Here is a 14,801-nt window from a genome sequence, read left to right as displayed (position 1 = left end):
GGCAATAACACGGCTGTTCAGTGAATCTGGCTTCCCCGTAAACTTTGCTGATCAGGAGATCGCTAAAGGGGATCATGTAACCCCGGGACACTGCAACCGTCATAAATATGAACCAGTTGCCAAGCATCTGAATTTTGACCGCATGAACAGCGGAATGCTGGTAATAAGTGTGAAAAATGTTTTTTTCAGTGACGTAACATTGAATGGTCACTAAATGAACTGCTGTAAGTTGAGGACTTCCTGTACAGAGAATCCTCAACTTACAACCATTTGTTTAGTGACCATTCGAAGTGCAACTGGTCTGAAAAAAGAGACAACCATTTTTCACACAACCGTTGGAGCGTTCCCCAGGATCACATGATCAACATTCAGACGCTTCGGACTGTTGGAGCATCCCCAGGTCACATGATCAAAATTTGGCATATATTTATGACAGTTTCACTGTCCCGGCGTCATGCAGTCATCATCTGTGACCTTCCCAGCCGGCATCTGACAAATCAGTGTGAGAAACCAGATTTGTTTAATAATAATACACATAACAACTGCTTAACAATGAGCAAAAAAGGTTGTAAAATGAGGCAGAACTCACTTAGCAACTGAAATTTCAGGTTCAATTGTGGACGTAAGTCGAGGACTACCTGTACAGGGTGTCCTTTTATTTTTTTTTCCTTCCAGTGCAAGAGACCTTTGCATTAATAAATCCAGAATATGATCATTTGGATCTGATCATTTGTGCCTTGTGGATTGATTTGTTCAGTGATCCATTTCTTTGTTTTCTTGGCTGTGCATCCCACTCTCCAATACCAAGCTACAGAAACATCAATATATAAATAAACGCACTAAATAAATAAATACAATTCCTATCTTGTTTCTTCGAAGTCCAACTTTTGCTTCCATAAAATGTCACAGGAGGGTAACCTGGCTTGTACCATTCTGATCTTTGTAGGTGTGAACGTATCACTGACATCTCAATATCCTTTCCAAAGCCTTTATGGCTGTTCTACCAACTTTTAATATCCAGCATATTTCTTTATGATGGTTTCTTTATTATGGATGATGAATCTCATCTGTGAGACTTTGATTGCTTGGGAGAGCAGGGACTGGGAAAAAGGCAGAGATATGGGCAGTAAGGAACAGATTCCCACTCAAAATGTGTGTAAGGCATTTTGACCTAGCATTTGAGGGAAAATATTGTTTTATTTTTTTCTGTTAGATTTAGATCTGCCTTTCCATCAGGACCTCAAAATCTAAAGACTTCCAGGTCCCACAAATCCAATAGCCAATAATGTGTTCACAGCATTGATTTTAAATTACAGCAGGTATAAGATTCCTACCTTACATAGATTGTTTTTTTGTATCTCTTTTATCTCTTAAACTTTTGGGATCTTTCTTGGAATCCAAGGAATCCTCTTTCCTTTCTCCTACTCCTTGACTAATACCACATATCACCAAAACAGCTTCATTTAAAAATGAAATTAACCATCATAAAACTGAACTTCCTAGGCCCCGGAGCAATTTGTGATTATGAACATTCTATAGTAAACGAGATTTGCACTATATGCTTTGTACATCGCCTCAAAATTGAAGCTTTCCCTTGCATGGAGAGGTTCTCATAAGAGATTAGCTTTACCTGTGGAATTTCTACCTAGCTAAAATAAAGCTTCCTCTGCAACTCTCTTTACCCACATTTGAATATGGGTCAATAAGCAACCCCTACAGTGTCTGATCTATTGGCCCCATGCTGGGAAGTCTAAATACGCTAGAAACATACTATTCTTCTTAAATACACATGTCTTGTTTAATCCTGAGGGCATAAGAGCTTGACCACATAAAACTGGTGGTTAAGAAGAGACACCAGTCCTGGAATCAATCTCTGATTAGATGTGTGGAAGTGGGTGACTAGCATGGATACTGGTGGATTGGGCAGAGCAACTATCAATCATTGCTAAAAGATTAACTGGCTTTTTAGTGGAATCCAAAAACCCATTGTGAAAGTAACTGCACTCAGACATAACAAAGACAGGCCAGCCTGCAAACGTTTAATCAAGAATGGCTGGTGTTTCCTGTTCCTGGACACCACATTCTCCGTAGTGATTTTGGCATCACATCCTCCTGAATCAGGTAATAAATTAGGTGGACTTTTCTGGTTGTATTTTTTAAGTATTCTACTGTTCCCCATACGTGTTCCTATTTTTCTCCCTCTGTTTTTTTATATTTACACCCATGGGATATTCTCGTTTTCACAGGAAGGGTTTTTTTAAAATTAATTTTCTCCTGCGAGAAAATTCCCTCAGCTATTCTTAAAGAATTTGAAGCCTGAAAATCGGGAAAAAGTTTTGTTTTTTTCCCCTAGAAAGATCCAAAGGGAAGGATCTTTGGGAAAACTTAAGCAATTGCTGATTGTTTTAAAGCATAAGTTGGCAGTCTCTTTCTGCTTATGAAATCTTGCTAAAGATTGGTCCATTTTTGGTCAAGTTCGGTCCCTAGTAGCTTACAATCACGTAAACTTCTTAGCATCATATAGAAGAAGCTGGGGCGTGTTTTTATAGATTTTTTTTTAAAAAAATATTATTATTTTGGAGAATGTCATGGTAGCACCATCTGCCCAGTGAATTTGAGCTATGTGGATTGAGGCCTATTAAACTTAGTTATACCTTTTTAATTCAGCAATATTTGGTTGAACTGGGGACATCATATGCCTATTATCCTTTGTTTCAAATTTTCCAACTTGATTTTTACTCTGTCACTTTTAATCAACAACTGAGTATCCCGAACCTACAGTTTCATAATCATACCTTTATTTCTCAATTTTGGCAACTTTTAAGAACAATGGACTTCTACTCCCAGGATTCCCTAGCCAGTATGCTGGCTGGAGAATTCTGGGAATTGAAGTCCACAGATTTTAAAGGGGCCCAGGTTGAGAAATATTGGATTATATTATTTATATCTGCAGTTCAGACACTTCTTAACCCTTGTTGTTGTAGCAGAGCCCAAAACGTTGTTTAAGGTTCTGGGGTTACTTAGATCAGTTCTTTTGTTTATGGCAATAAAAGTACCAGTTAATGTAAACAATGCAGGTTAGCTTTTTCAAATGCAGAGAAGGTCACCCAGGAAGTAGGAACAAACAGAGGACAGTTTTTTAAGAAGTTAGTGAGGAGAGATTCACTGCCTTCATCAAGCATAGAGCAGGTAGATATTAAACTGGTGTAACTTTACCTCAGCCTGGTCAAAGTTGGGTGTGAGAAGCAGGACATGAGAATAATATTACTTAGATTTAATTTTAATCACAACATACATGAAATAAAAATTAGTTTTGCTTTTCATCCTGTTCTGAACCTCTTACTCAACCCCTATCCCACAAAGGATTTGTGGGGCCCTTGTCTTAGACGTGGGGCCCTCCTCAGGTGATCTAGAATCTCAACCAATGTATTCTTATCTTTACCTTTTCCATGGTTTCCATTCGAGTTGTATTCACACAGTCCAACTATGTTCACCTGCACAAAAATCCAGCCGCAAACTAATCATATCCGCCTATGGGAGTGACAACTTTTTCTCCAGTCACTTTGCTTTTCCAAACAGATAAACATGTTTTTCAGCATTAATTTGAATTAAAGAGTGAGCCAAGTGGGAAATAAAGTTATTATTGTTATTAGTGAGAAATAAAGATAATATTATTACAGGTAACCCTTGACTTACAACCACAATAGGAATCAGAATTTCCATTGCTAAATGAGGTGATTGCAAAGTGAGTCATAGCTAATGTTACAAATTTCTTTTTTTTTGCCATAGCTAAGTGAATCATTGAAGTTGTTAAATGAATAATGCACTCCTTAAGCAAATCTGGTTTCCCCCATTGACTCTACTTCCCAGAAGCCTGTTGGGAGGTCACAAATGGTAATCACATGACCCAGGGATGCTGCAACCATCATAAGTACATGTCACTCGCTTTAAAAAAAAAATGGTCATGTGACCACGAGGATGACAGGTTGCTTGTAAGTGCAAGGACCAGGGCTATGTCATGTTTTCAATGTTGCTGTAATGAATTTATGTTTTACCAACAAAGAATTAAATGGAGGCTAGTATAGATCTATTTCAAGCTATTTAGCTCCTCATCAGCTAGCTCAGGGGTCTGCAATCTACAGCTCTGGAGCCGCGTGTGGCTCTTTCGGCCCCTGGCTGTCCCCTCCTGTCATGCCCCTGGAGGAAGACGAACAGCTGACAGCGAGTGGGAGTGTGGATCCCTTGGCTATGGTGGAAACTGGGGAAGGGTGAAGTCTGGCTGGGCGGAGCAGGGGAGAGGTAGAGGAAGGGAGAGGGAATTTAGAGGAAGACCCAGGCCCACCCCCTCTTCATCCTAGGGCACGCAGGGAGGAACGGAGAAGGGAGCAACGTGGGTTGCATGGCTCATTGGGGAAAAGTTGGAGATAATAAAAGGATTCTTATTGATTATCTGACCATGTTGCTTTTGTGCCATCCTCCGGGTCATCACACCTTCCCCCTCCCTGTCATCCTCATCTGGCCTGAGAAGGTAAGGGGGGTGGCGGGGAATGGAGACTCACTCCATATTCCAGACCAGGAGGTGACTGGATGGGAGTGAGTGATGTCAAGTTGGCCATGCCCACCCAGACACACCGGTTGTTTAAATTACTGGCTCCCAGTGTTTTCTTTTCTGTGGAAAATGGGCCCAAATGGCTTTTTGAGTGTTTAAGGTTGTAGACCCCTGGGTAGCCATATCCTTTTGGGATTCGAACCCGGACTACTTGCATATTAAATAGATGTATTAACCTACCTAATATTATGAATAATATTAATTAATAATAATTAAACTTAATTAATAAATTAAACGGAAGCAGTATGCTCCGTCTCATAATTTGGTAGACCAGGTTGCCCTGACAAAAAAAAACACTTAATGTTGTTGTAATGGTGAATGGTTACTAAACAAATGGTTATAAGTCAAGGACTCCCCATATTTTTGTTAACATTAGCGTTTATATTGCCTTTTTTTCTGAGAACTCAAAGCATATATGGAACAGGCCACATCCCCACCATAAAACAACTCTGTGACCCAAAATCAACCAAGGAAGTCACTTGAACCCAGGTCTGTCCATGCAAATCCAGGACCTGCAATAAAAGGGTTACACTTCAGCCTTTTCAGCAGCTTGATCCAGAATTTTGGTAGGGCATATCCAGCAAAGCATCAGTGGGGACCTCCAAGTCAGGAGCATCCAGGATCAATGGTTCACTTTGTCTGTAAGAGGAGGGAACTTCTAAAATGCAGGCCTTTAGATCCGCATATGCCTGGGGCATCGTCCCCAGGTTGACCCAACGGTCATGAGAAGGGTTGTAGCAGTGAATGAGATGCGTATCTCGGTAGGTATTGTGGCTATACCCTCCTAGGACGTACAGTTCCCCGTTCAGCACGGCAGAGGCAGCGATGACATGAGCTTGGGGAAGAGGACGCAACCTGACCCACACATCCTGATCTGGGCTGTACACCTCGCAGGCCAGTTGGTCAGCGTAGCCCCCGTGCCCGTCCCGCCATCGTAGACCACCAGCCACATAGATCCGCCCATCCAGCACCTCCATGATGTGCCCGGCTCGCTCTTCCTGCATGGGAGTCAGAAGGAGAGGTGGGCCATCTGGGCAATACCGAATCAGAGAGGATTGGCAGCGGCATGAGCCGTCGCTGCCTCCCGTGATGTAGATCCATCCATCCAGGACACAAGCTGCATGGCCACAGACTGGGGTGGGCAAGGGTGCGCAAGGCCTGAAATAAAATAAGGGCGGAAATAAATAAAGGAAAATTAAAGGTAAAGTAAAGGTTTCTCTTTCAAGTTGTGTCCAACTGAAAGATGTGGTGCTCATCTCCATTTCTTAGCTGAGGGAGCCTGCATTGTCCAAAGACATTTTCTATGGTAATTTGGCCAGTGTGGCTATATGCCAAAGGCACAGAGAACACTATTACCTTCTTACCAAAGTGGTACCTATTAATCTATTTACTTTTGCATGCTTTTGAACTGCTAGGTGGGTAGGAGCTGAGCGAGCAACAGGAACTCATCCTGTTATATAACTCTCACATCTCAAACCCAAGCTGTCAGCTTTCCAGCATCTTTAATGGCTGAACCATTGTGTCCCTCTAAAGAAAATTTAGGGACATGAAAATAACTGCTTTGCTTGAGCATAGAGTGTGGTGTTTAGCTAGCCTGTCAAAACCCAATAAATTATTTATGAAAAACAGATATTTAAGTTCTCTTCTGAAATCATGCCCCTTCAGATTTATAGGGTGTCCTTGGCTTAAAACAATCGAGCCCCAAATTTCCATTGCTAAGCGAGGCAGCTCTTAAGTGAGCTTTGCCCAATTTTACAACCTTTCTTGCCACAGTTGTTAATGAATTACTGCAGTTGTTAAATTAGTAACACAGGTGTAAAGCGAATCTGGATTCCCCCGTTGATTTCACTTGTCAACCATCATAAACTTGAGCCAATTGCCAAGCATCCAAATTTTGGTCATGTGACCACGGAGATGCTGCAACCATCGTAAGCATGAAAAAGAATCATAAGTCACTTTTTTTCGGTCCTGTTGTACTTTCAAATGTGTAGGAGATAACAAGGCAAAGCCTGAGGGAGGAGGAGTCAAATGCATTATAAGTCAGGAATCTCTTCGTGCCCACAAGAAACCTAAGTCCAGCCCACTGTGAATTCTTTATCTACCACTAAATTGCTTTAACTGTTAGTAGTTGGGATTCTTGTAGGGAGCTTAAGCTTACTTAATCTTTATATCTATTTGAACTGCCTGGGTCTCCTGAATTCTCTGGCCCTTGACAGAATGGTTACTAGTGAAAGGTTGTAAGTTGAGGACTACCTGTATCCTTTGCAATGCATGGTCTCCAGACCTGGACCTAGCATCTCTGTTGAAGTCACCATGAGCTCCTACCTCCATGTGTTGCTCTGAGGTTCATAGCACTCCACAGAATCCAGGCAATAGACCTCATTGGAGCTCCCCCCAAAAGCATAGAAGAAACCACACAGGAAAACTGCAGGAAAATAGCTCCGGCAATTGGTCATGTCAGCTAGTCGCTCCCAACTCCCGCAAAGAGGATCAAACCTGTAAAAGGAGGAATAAGGATTCTCTGTGGAAACAAAGCCACAATGTAAAAAGAGATGTTGAGACTCTAGAAAGAATGCAGAGAAGATCAACAAAGATGATTAGGGGACTGGAGGCTAAAAAGATATGAAGAACAGTTACCGGAATTGTGTATGTCTAGTTTAATGAAAAGAAGAACTAGGGCTGACATCAAAGCAGTTTTCCAATATCTAAGGGACTGCCCAAAGAAGAGAAGGAGGTCAACCTATTTTCCAAAGTGCCTGAAGGCAGGACAAGTAGCAATCGATGGATGAAAACTAGTCAAGGAGAGAACCAACCTATAACTAAGGAGAAAGTTAGAACAATTAATCAAGTGGAACAACTTAACTCCAGAAGTTGTGAATGCTCCAACACTGGAAGTTTTTAAGAGATTGGACAGCTATTTGTCTGAAATAGTATAGAGTTTCCTTCTTGAGCAACAGGTTGGACTAGAAGATCTCCAAGGTTCCTTCCAACTCTTTTATTCTCTTATTCTGTTAACTCTGTCTCCCACTTGGTTATAAATGGACCACTGGTCCTTATTCCTGGGCAGTCCGTGTGCCAAATATGTTCCTTCTGGTTAAGAAAGTCTAACTACAGACATTCTGGTTCTTATTTCTCAGCTGCACAGTCCATATGTAGAAAGTTGGCTAATTAGTGTTTGCAAGGGGACCTAGAAGCCACAATCCCTCCTGGACCTTCTTAAAACCTTCTGGGATTTATCAGGCTATGCTTTGATTTCTACAACATATTCAGCTGGATAATATAAAGGAGAGATGTGTTATGGAAACACAAAAAGGCAGTTTAATCAAAGATGTGGTTACACAATCCAAAGTAGCATTGGATAGATACTTGATGGGACAGTTATTTAACCAAATCAGGCCATGTAGAACAAAATCAGACCAGTGGGTTAGTTGTCTTTTCTGCCCTTGAGACACATGGGCAGAATCCTAAAAAGCAACTCCTGAAGCACTCTATTTCTGTGGGGTGTCAGGAATAAGTTGCTTCCCTACCCATTCTGTTCTAGGTTTTTGGAGCCCTGCAGATTTTACTCTATTTTTTTCTGAACTGTGGGAGGGAATCAAAAGTTGGAAGATGGCCAAGTTCCTCATTATAATGATCCCAACTTCTCATATAACATGGATAGATGGATGGATGGATGGATGGATGGATATAAATTGTTGCTAGTTCACCCCACAGTGCTTTTTCAAAAGGCAATTGGACTTTGTTTTTCTTTGAAGACATTTTGCTTCTCATCCAAGATGCTTCTTCAGTTCTAGAAGAAGCTTCTTGGATCAGAAGCAGAACATCTTCAAGGAAAAAGATGATAGATAGATAGAATTCTTTATTGGCCAAATGCGATTGGACACCCAAGGAATTTGTCTCAATGCATATAAAAGTAGTGTACATAAAAGGAAAGACACATTCATCAAGATTCAAGAATCATAAGGTACATCACTCATAGGGTACAATAAGAAATCAAATCATACTAGTAAACAGTCAATAAAATTGTTAGGATATAAGCAACAAGGTTACAAAGTCCAGTTTCCTTTTGTAAAAGCACCTTTGGAGTAACTGTGATCTGCATGACTGGGAATCTCCATAGACATTTTGCTAGTTCACTGACTTCATCATGAATCTTGGGGACACAGTGGCCTATGATGAGTCCCCAACCAGTATTCCCAATCTCTGGAGAACCATATAAAAACTTTTTCAGCAGCTCTCAGCTCTAGTTATAGATACCTTCATCAGAAATGCTGTTTGTTTCCAGCATTCATTTATTTCTCTCCCTCATACTCACAACCATCAGATGTTTCATTGGACCTTAAACCTGACATCTTCCCACTCTTACTCAAAAGTATCTTCACCAAATGGGACCGCATCTGTTCTCTCCCTCCTTCCCAATTCTCGTCTTCAAGCAGCAGGTCTTCCAACTCACCTGAACACTGAACACATGGTATCCCTGACGCCATAATAATGCTTTCCCCCAAAGAGGTACATCTTATTGTCCTTGACCACTACAGCATGCCGGAATCGTGGTTTCTCTGGGAGGTATCCAAGACGACGCCACTCTACTTGTTTGACCAAGCCGATGCCGTTGAGGAAGCGGTGGGTGAACCAAAAATCCTGGCATGGACTGCGAGTAGCCATATTTTTTGTCAAAGTATCTCCTCCGCTAATCACAATGACCTTCTCTGGATATCTCACCCGGCAAGGAAGTTGCTCCATCTTAGAAGGGCCTGGTGGAATGCTAGCTAAGGATTGAACCATGAGGTTGTAGAGGCGACCAGGATCAGCCATCATCTCTTCTTTCCTCACCTGTTTGAGTTCTCGGTTGGACATCAGTGGGAATCTGATGCAGTGCAACATTTTTTCGGCACAATTCATCCGCCCAGTCCAGTCAGCAGTCAACCAACGGACGGCTCCTTCGAAAGCTTCTAGTTCATTGAGGATGTAGAGTGAATCAGAACTGAGGAAGTCCACCAGCTGGTTTACAGGAAGATCTAGGAACTTTGGTGTTTTCATGACAAGAGCAAAGGTGTTTAATATAAACTTCTCTGCAGTGTTTTCAAGATCGTGTAGGCCATAAGCATGGGCAAAAGACAGAACATCCAAACAGGTTTCTGGAGTGAGCTTGTAGCGGAACAGATCCAGACAGAGGTCCAAGATGCCAGAGACCTGACACTGAAGAGCAGCTTGTGCAGCTTCAAATATATAATCCCACCCACCTCTCAGCACTCCTGAGTAAGCAAAGGAGGTGATCAGCCCCAGGTCAGCTGCAGTGAATTGGGTGCAAAGAGGAACGTTGGCCTGTTGAGTTTCCTTCATGCCACTGGTAAACATACCATGGAAGAATTCACAGCCACAAGCCAAGGCCAAGCGGTGAACTGAAAATAGAGAAGATGAGATCAGAAATTAAGAGACTAAATCTTGGCCACAGATCAGAATGCCCTAACTCTGAGACAACTCCTACCCCAAAATCTACAGTTTCCCAATTCTTCCCAACCCACTGATGCATTGCATTCTTAATTTTTTGCTTCCCTATCAACTCTACCTTATTCACCTCAGAATAACAGAGTTGGAAGGAACCTTGGAGGTCTTCTAGTCCAATCCCCTGCTCAAGCAGGAAACCCTATACCATTTCAGACAAATTATTGTCCAATGTCTTCTTAAAACCCTCCAGTGTTGAAGCACCCACAACTTCTGGAGGCAAGTAATTCCACTGATTGATTCCATTGATCTAACTGTCAGGAAATTTCTCCTTAATTCTATTTGTTTTTCTCCTTGATTAGTTCTCATCCATTGCTTCTTATTCTGCCTTCAGGTGCTTTAGAAGATTGGTTGATTGGGGGCCTCCTTCTTTATGGCAGCCCCTTAGATATTGGAACACTACTATTGTCACCTCTAGTCCTTCTTTTCATTAAACTAAGACATATCCAATACCTCGAAATGTATCTCCTTCAGCTTTAAGTTCGGTGTCCCAACCAATGCCTTCATTGTACAGCTCTTCTAGCCTCTGTAGCGTCTTCCATTTCTCTTCCACTGGACTCAATCTGCCCTCATTCTCTGTCCCTATCAACACTGCCTTGCATATTTCAGCCACACGAGGGACACCCAGGGCCTCAGCTGCATCTAAGATGTCTTCAGCCATGATTGGAGTAGGCTCTAACTCTCCTGTGTAGGCAAAATTCAAAATGGCCTCCCAGCCAGATGGCGTGGTCACACTGTCCAGATTCATCCCTTCTTGTACCCCGCTCTCTAGACGCTGCAGAAAGACAGAGCTGACTGCAGCCAGAAGGATGCTGTGGGCTTTGTAGTCCTTTTGACCCAAAGTCACGGCTGTATCCACAAGGAGATCCTGTTCCCTCAGCTGGAGAGCTGCAGTGAAAAATCCTTCTGCGTGGCCCTCACTCCGCAGTTCCAACTGTTGTTCTGTTGGAGTTTCCATCACCTCTGGGAGTTTCTCCACGCCGGTCATCCTGTTCTGAAAAGAAGATAGTTATGAAGGGGGAGGGAAAATCCTAACTCACAGCTGCATGATCCTTGTATTAGTATTACATAACCAATCTAACCAAAATGATTCTTAGCACTCCTCATCAGAGAAGCAACATCAAAAATACTACTCTATTCCTTTCTTTTTAATAACATCTCAACTAGTAGATTTGGGGAAACCAGAAACTTTTCATGTTGTCTTCTTTTGGTTAATCCTAAATCATCATCATCATTGTGTCATCAAGTTAAAGATCTCCCTCCCACAAACTGTGATTGCTTCTTATGATCCAGTGAAAGCATGGAAAACTAAAAAGGGACTTAAATGTAATTCTGATGTTTAAAGCTTGTATAGTAAAAAGTAAAAAAAAAGATGCATTAGAAAGTTTTGGGGGGTTTTTTAAGTGTTTTTTTTTTAAGTTTAGCACTTGAAAAAAAGGGTGAATAAAAAAGGGGATTTTTTTTTCTTCAGTAAGGTCAAAGAATTTGAAAGAATACAATTAATCTGTTCATGAAAATGGTGACTGTTCACAAAGATTATTTGGTGCAAATAGAAATACACCATTTCCATAGCAAGAAAGATAAAGCAGGAATGTTTAAATTGATTATTTTATCCAAAGAGGAAAATATATTCCCATTTGGATATTACTTCTGAATTTTGTTCTTGTGATGGGAAAAATGTGAAAAAATTGAGTTTGGTTTTGTTGATCTGAAAGATTTGTCGTTATAGAAATTATTAGTTATATATTATGGTGTAAAAGCAAAAAATTGAGGTTGGAGTGTTTTTATCTTGTACTGTATTAAGAACAATCAGAAGTTAATACCTTTTTTTTCTGGTTTTTTTTTTCTGTTCCCCTCTTTTCACACCCTCTTTTCACTGCTTCTTTTCTTTCCCTTAATTTCCTATTTTTTATTTTTTTTTCCTTTGTATTTTACATAATAAAAAATTGTAATACGGAAAGCAATAACGGAGCATGAAAGAATGACTAAATACATACAAGTCCTTGATTTATGACCACAATTGAGCCCAAAGTTTCTGCTGTTAAGCAAGACAGTTGTTAAGTGAACCTGGCTTGCTCATTGATTCAGATTGTCAGAAAGTCACAAAAAGCAACACTACAACCATCACAAATAAATGCCAGTTGCCAAGCATCTGAATTTTGATCACGTGACCATGGGGATGCTGCGGTGGTTGTAAGTGTGAAAACCAGTCGTAAGTCATGTTTTTCGTGCCATTGCAATTTAGAATTGTCACTAACCAAATGGACTTAAGTCTAGGATTTCCTGTACTGCCCTCAAGTCATTATAAACCCAGCACACAAAGTAGTTGTGTATAGGATGAATATCACACTTTTTTCACTGTTTAGAAAACATTAAATATCATATACTGGCTCCTAGAATTGATTGGTATTCCTTTAAAAATCTACAGACACACAATTTGCCAGGATAGTTTGATATGTTCTCTTCAATACCCCATTCTCTCCCCCCACCCAAAAAACCAACGACTACTACATAACCAATGCATAAGGGAATAATGGAAATGAATATGGCTGTGTGTGTTTGAACTGGAAAACGATATGTTGTGCTTGCAGTTTTGTGACCCGAATCAGAGATTAACACTCCCTTATTAAACAATTGGAAATTAGGAGTTCCCTCCTAATTTCTGGCAATAATTGTTTTCTCGGTGTTTCCTCCCAGTTCATGAATACAATTCCATTTTGTTCTGAATGAGGGATCAGATCCACTCAAAGCGTTCAGCCCTGTTTTGTTTTGTAAGTCACCATTGGCTTTGCATAGCACGCTCTGCCATAAGCTATTGACAAACCACAGTGGTTTGGATTCATGCAACGTCTTGAGCCCCAAACGGTCATGACTCACGCTATGTCTCAGCCTTAGTGTGATGTCTGATCTCAGGTAGTCTACGAACGAGCCTTGTCTCTTGTTTGGGATGTTCCTTTATGTTCACAAGGCTTATCATTTTTCCATCGGTTCTTAGAGAACAATCACGTCTGAGCTGTAATGATGACCATGTCTGTCTGATGCATGAAGTAAGGAACAGGATGGACATGCAGATCCCACAGAAGAGTCTTCCCAAGTGCATGCATATCGCACGACCCTTAAGCCCTTCATCCTCAATCCTCCCACATTGATAGAGCTGATTCATAACTCCCTGGGGAGGATTCCTTAGCTCAAATCTCTCACCTGTGTCTGCCGAGACAGAGGGGGTCCTTCTTGGACCTTCGTGGTATCCGTAGCTATGGCATGACCTCTCTGGTATGCTGACCATTGGCTTTGATGCTAACTTGCAAAGTTAATTATAGCCAGGCGCAAGATATTAAAAGGGGAGAGGATGGGCAGACAAGACTGGCTGGTTATGTTTAGCTTTGATTTCCAGCCCATGCATTAACTTAGCAAATGAAATATGATATTCCCATATGCCACAGAAGGAAATAAAGCCATTTCCTAACTGTCCAATCACAGGTACTAATTGGGTTTCATTGTTACTGGACTGCCTTATTATGCTGAAAAAGCAAAATAAATCCTTGTTCATTTAACGTTAGCCCAGACAAATTATTTTCACATACAGGTAGTCCTCGACTTGCAACAGTTCATTGTGAGGGACCATTTGAAGTTGCCACGACACCGAAAAAAAAATGACTTGTGACCATTTTTCACACTTATGACCTTGGCAATGTGATTTAAATCCGGGGGCTTGACAACTGGTTCATATTTATGACGGTTGAGATGTCCCATGGTCATGCAATCCCCTTTAGTGACCATTGGACAAGCAAAGTCATGGGGAAGCCAGATTCACTTAACGACGGTGTTACCAATTTAACAAATGCATTGATTCACTTAAGAGAGCAACATAAATTTTTGGGCTCATTTGCAGTCATAAGTCCAAGACGGCCTGTACTGATTTTGCTCTCCCTGTCTTTTTTTTTAAAACCAGTGATGTCTCTCTCTGTGTGCATATTGCGTATTTATCTGAATACACACAGACAAGAGAGAGACACACAAACTACAGAGAGAGGGGGAGGGAGGGAGAAAGAGAGAGGGAGGGAGGGAGAGAGGGAGGGAGGGAGGGAGAAAGAGAGAGGGGGAGGGAGGGAGAAAGAGAGAGACAGAGGGAGGGAGAAGGCGAGAGAGAGGCAGAGACAGACAGACAGAGAGAGGGGGAGGGAGGGAGAGACAGAGAGTTGGGTAGAAACTCTAAACCCCAGGGAGAGTTTAACCTGCACTTGATGCTCTTTGGGAAAAAGTCAGAATAGTTCCTATGTAGGTGGGTGGGGAGAGAATTTTTTTTTATATATTTATGAAATCTATCTTGACTTGCCGGATGACCTGAATCCATTAATTACATCTGAGACATCAGGGGTTAAGTAATAAAAATACCAGAAAGTCCAGATGGTTGTAATTCAGTATGCGGAAGGGTGATAAGGCAAAGAGTTGAGCCAGACTGAAGTCATCTAAGTTCTTCTTTTAGAAGCTCCTCAGCTCTTTCTCCTTTCGTAGGTATCCATCCAGGCTTTTATATCTGAATCTTCCTTTTTTTTTTTCACTTATTGGTCCCACTTTCTCTTGCTTGTGGATAGGGGTCTTCTTGCAAGGAGGAAGAGAATCATGTCTGGCTTGAATGATCCCTCACTTGGACCACAGGGGTCATAACTGATCAGCCAAAGCCTTC

The 14,801-nt window shown here is 41.4% G+C and overlaps 1 protein-coding gene across 1 annotated transcript; it reads right to left on the bottom strand.

Moving 5' to 3' along the window:
- Positions 1-3,264: 3,264 nt before the first annotated feature.
- KLHL33 (kelch like family member 33) lies at positions 3,265-13,387 on the bottom strand. Its single transcript, XM_026720661.2, has 5 exons — positions 13,316-13,387; positions 10,568-11,108; positions 9,063-10,011; positions 6,935-7,105; positions 3,265-5,767 (listed from the first exon to the last, which is right to left on the bottom strand). The coding sequence occupies exons 2-5, from the start codon at positions 11,100-11,102 to the stop codon at positions 5,152-5,154; spliced, it is 2,271 nt and encodes a 756-aa protein (XP_026576446.2). The 5' UTR covers positions 11,103-11,108; positions 13,316-13,387; the 3' UTR covers positions 3,265-5,151.
- Between the last annotated feature and the right edge of the window lie 1,414 nt (positions 13,388-14,801).

Source organism: Pseudonaja textilis, chromosome Z (assembly GCF_049901715.1).
Source record: "Pseudonaja textilis isolate UNSWEBS1 chromosome Z, rPseTex1.2, whole genome shotgun sequence".
NCBI lineage: Eukaryota > Metazoa > Chordata > Lepidosauria > Squamata > Elapidae > Pseudonaja > Pseudonaja textilis.
The sequence above is the reverse complement of the archived record's forward strand: the minus strand, read 5'-3'. Positions and strand labels throughout refer to the sequence as shown.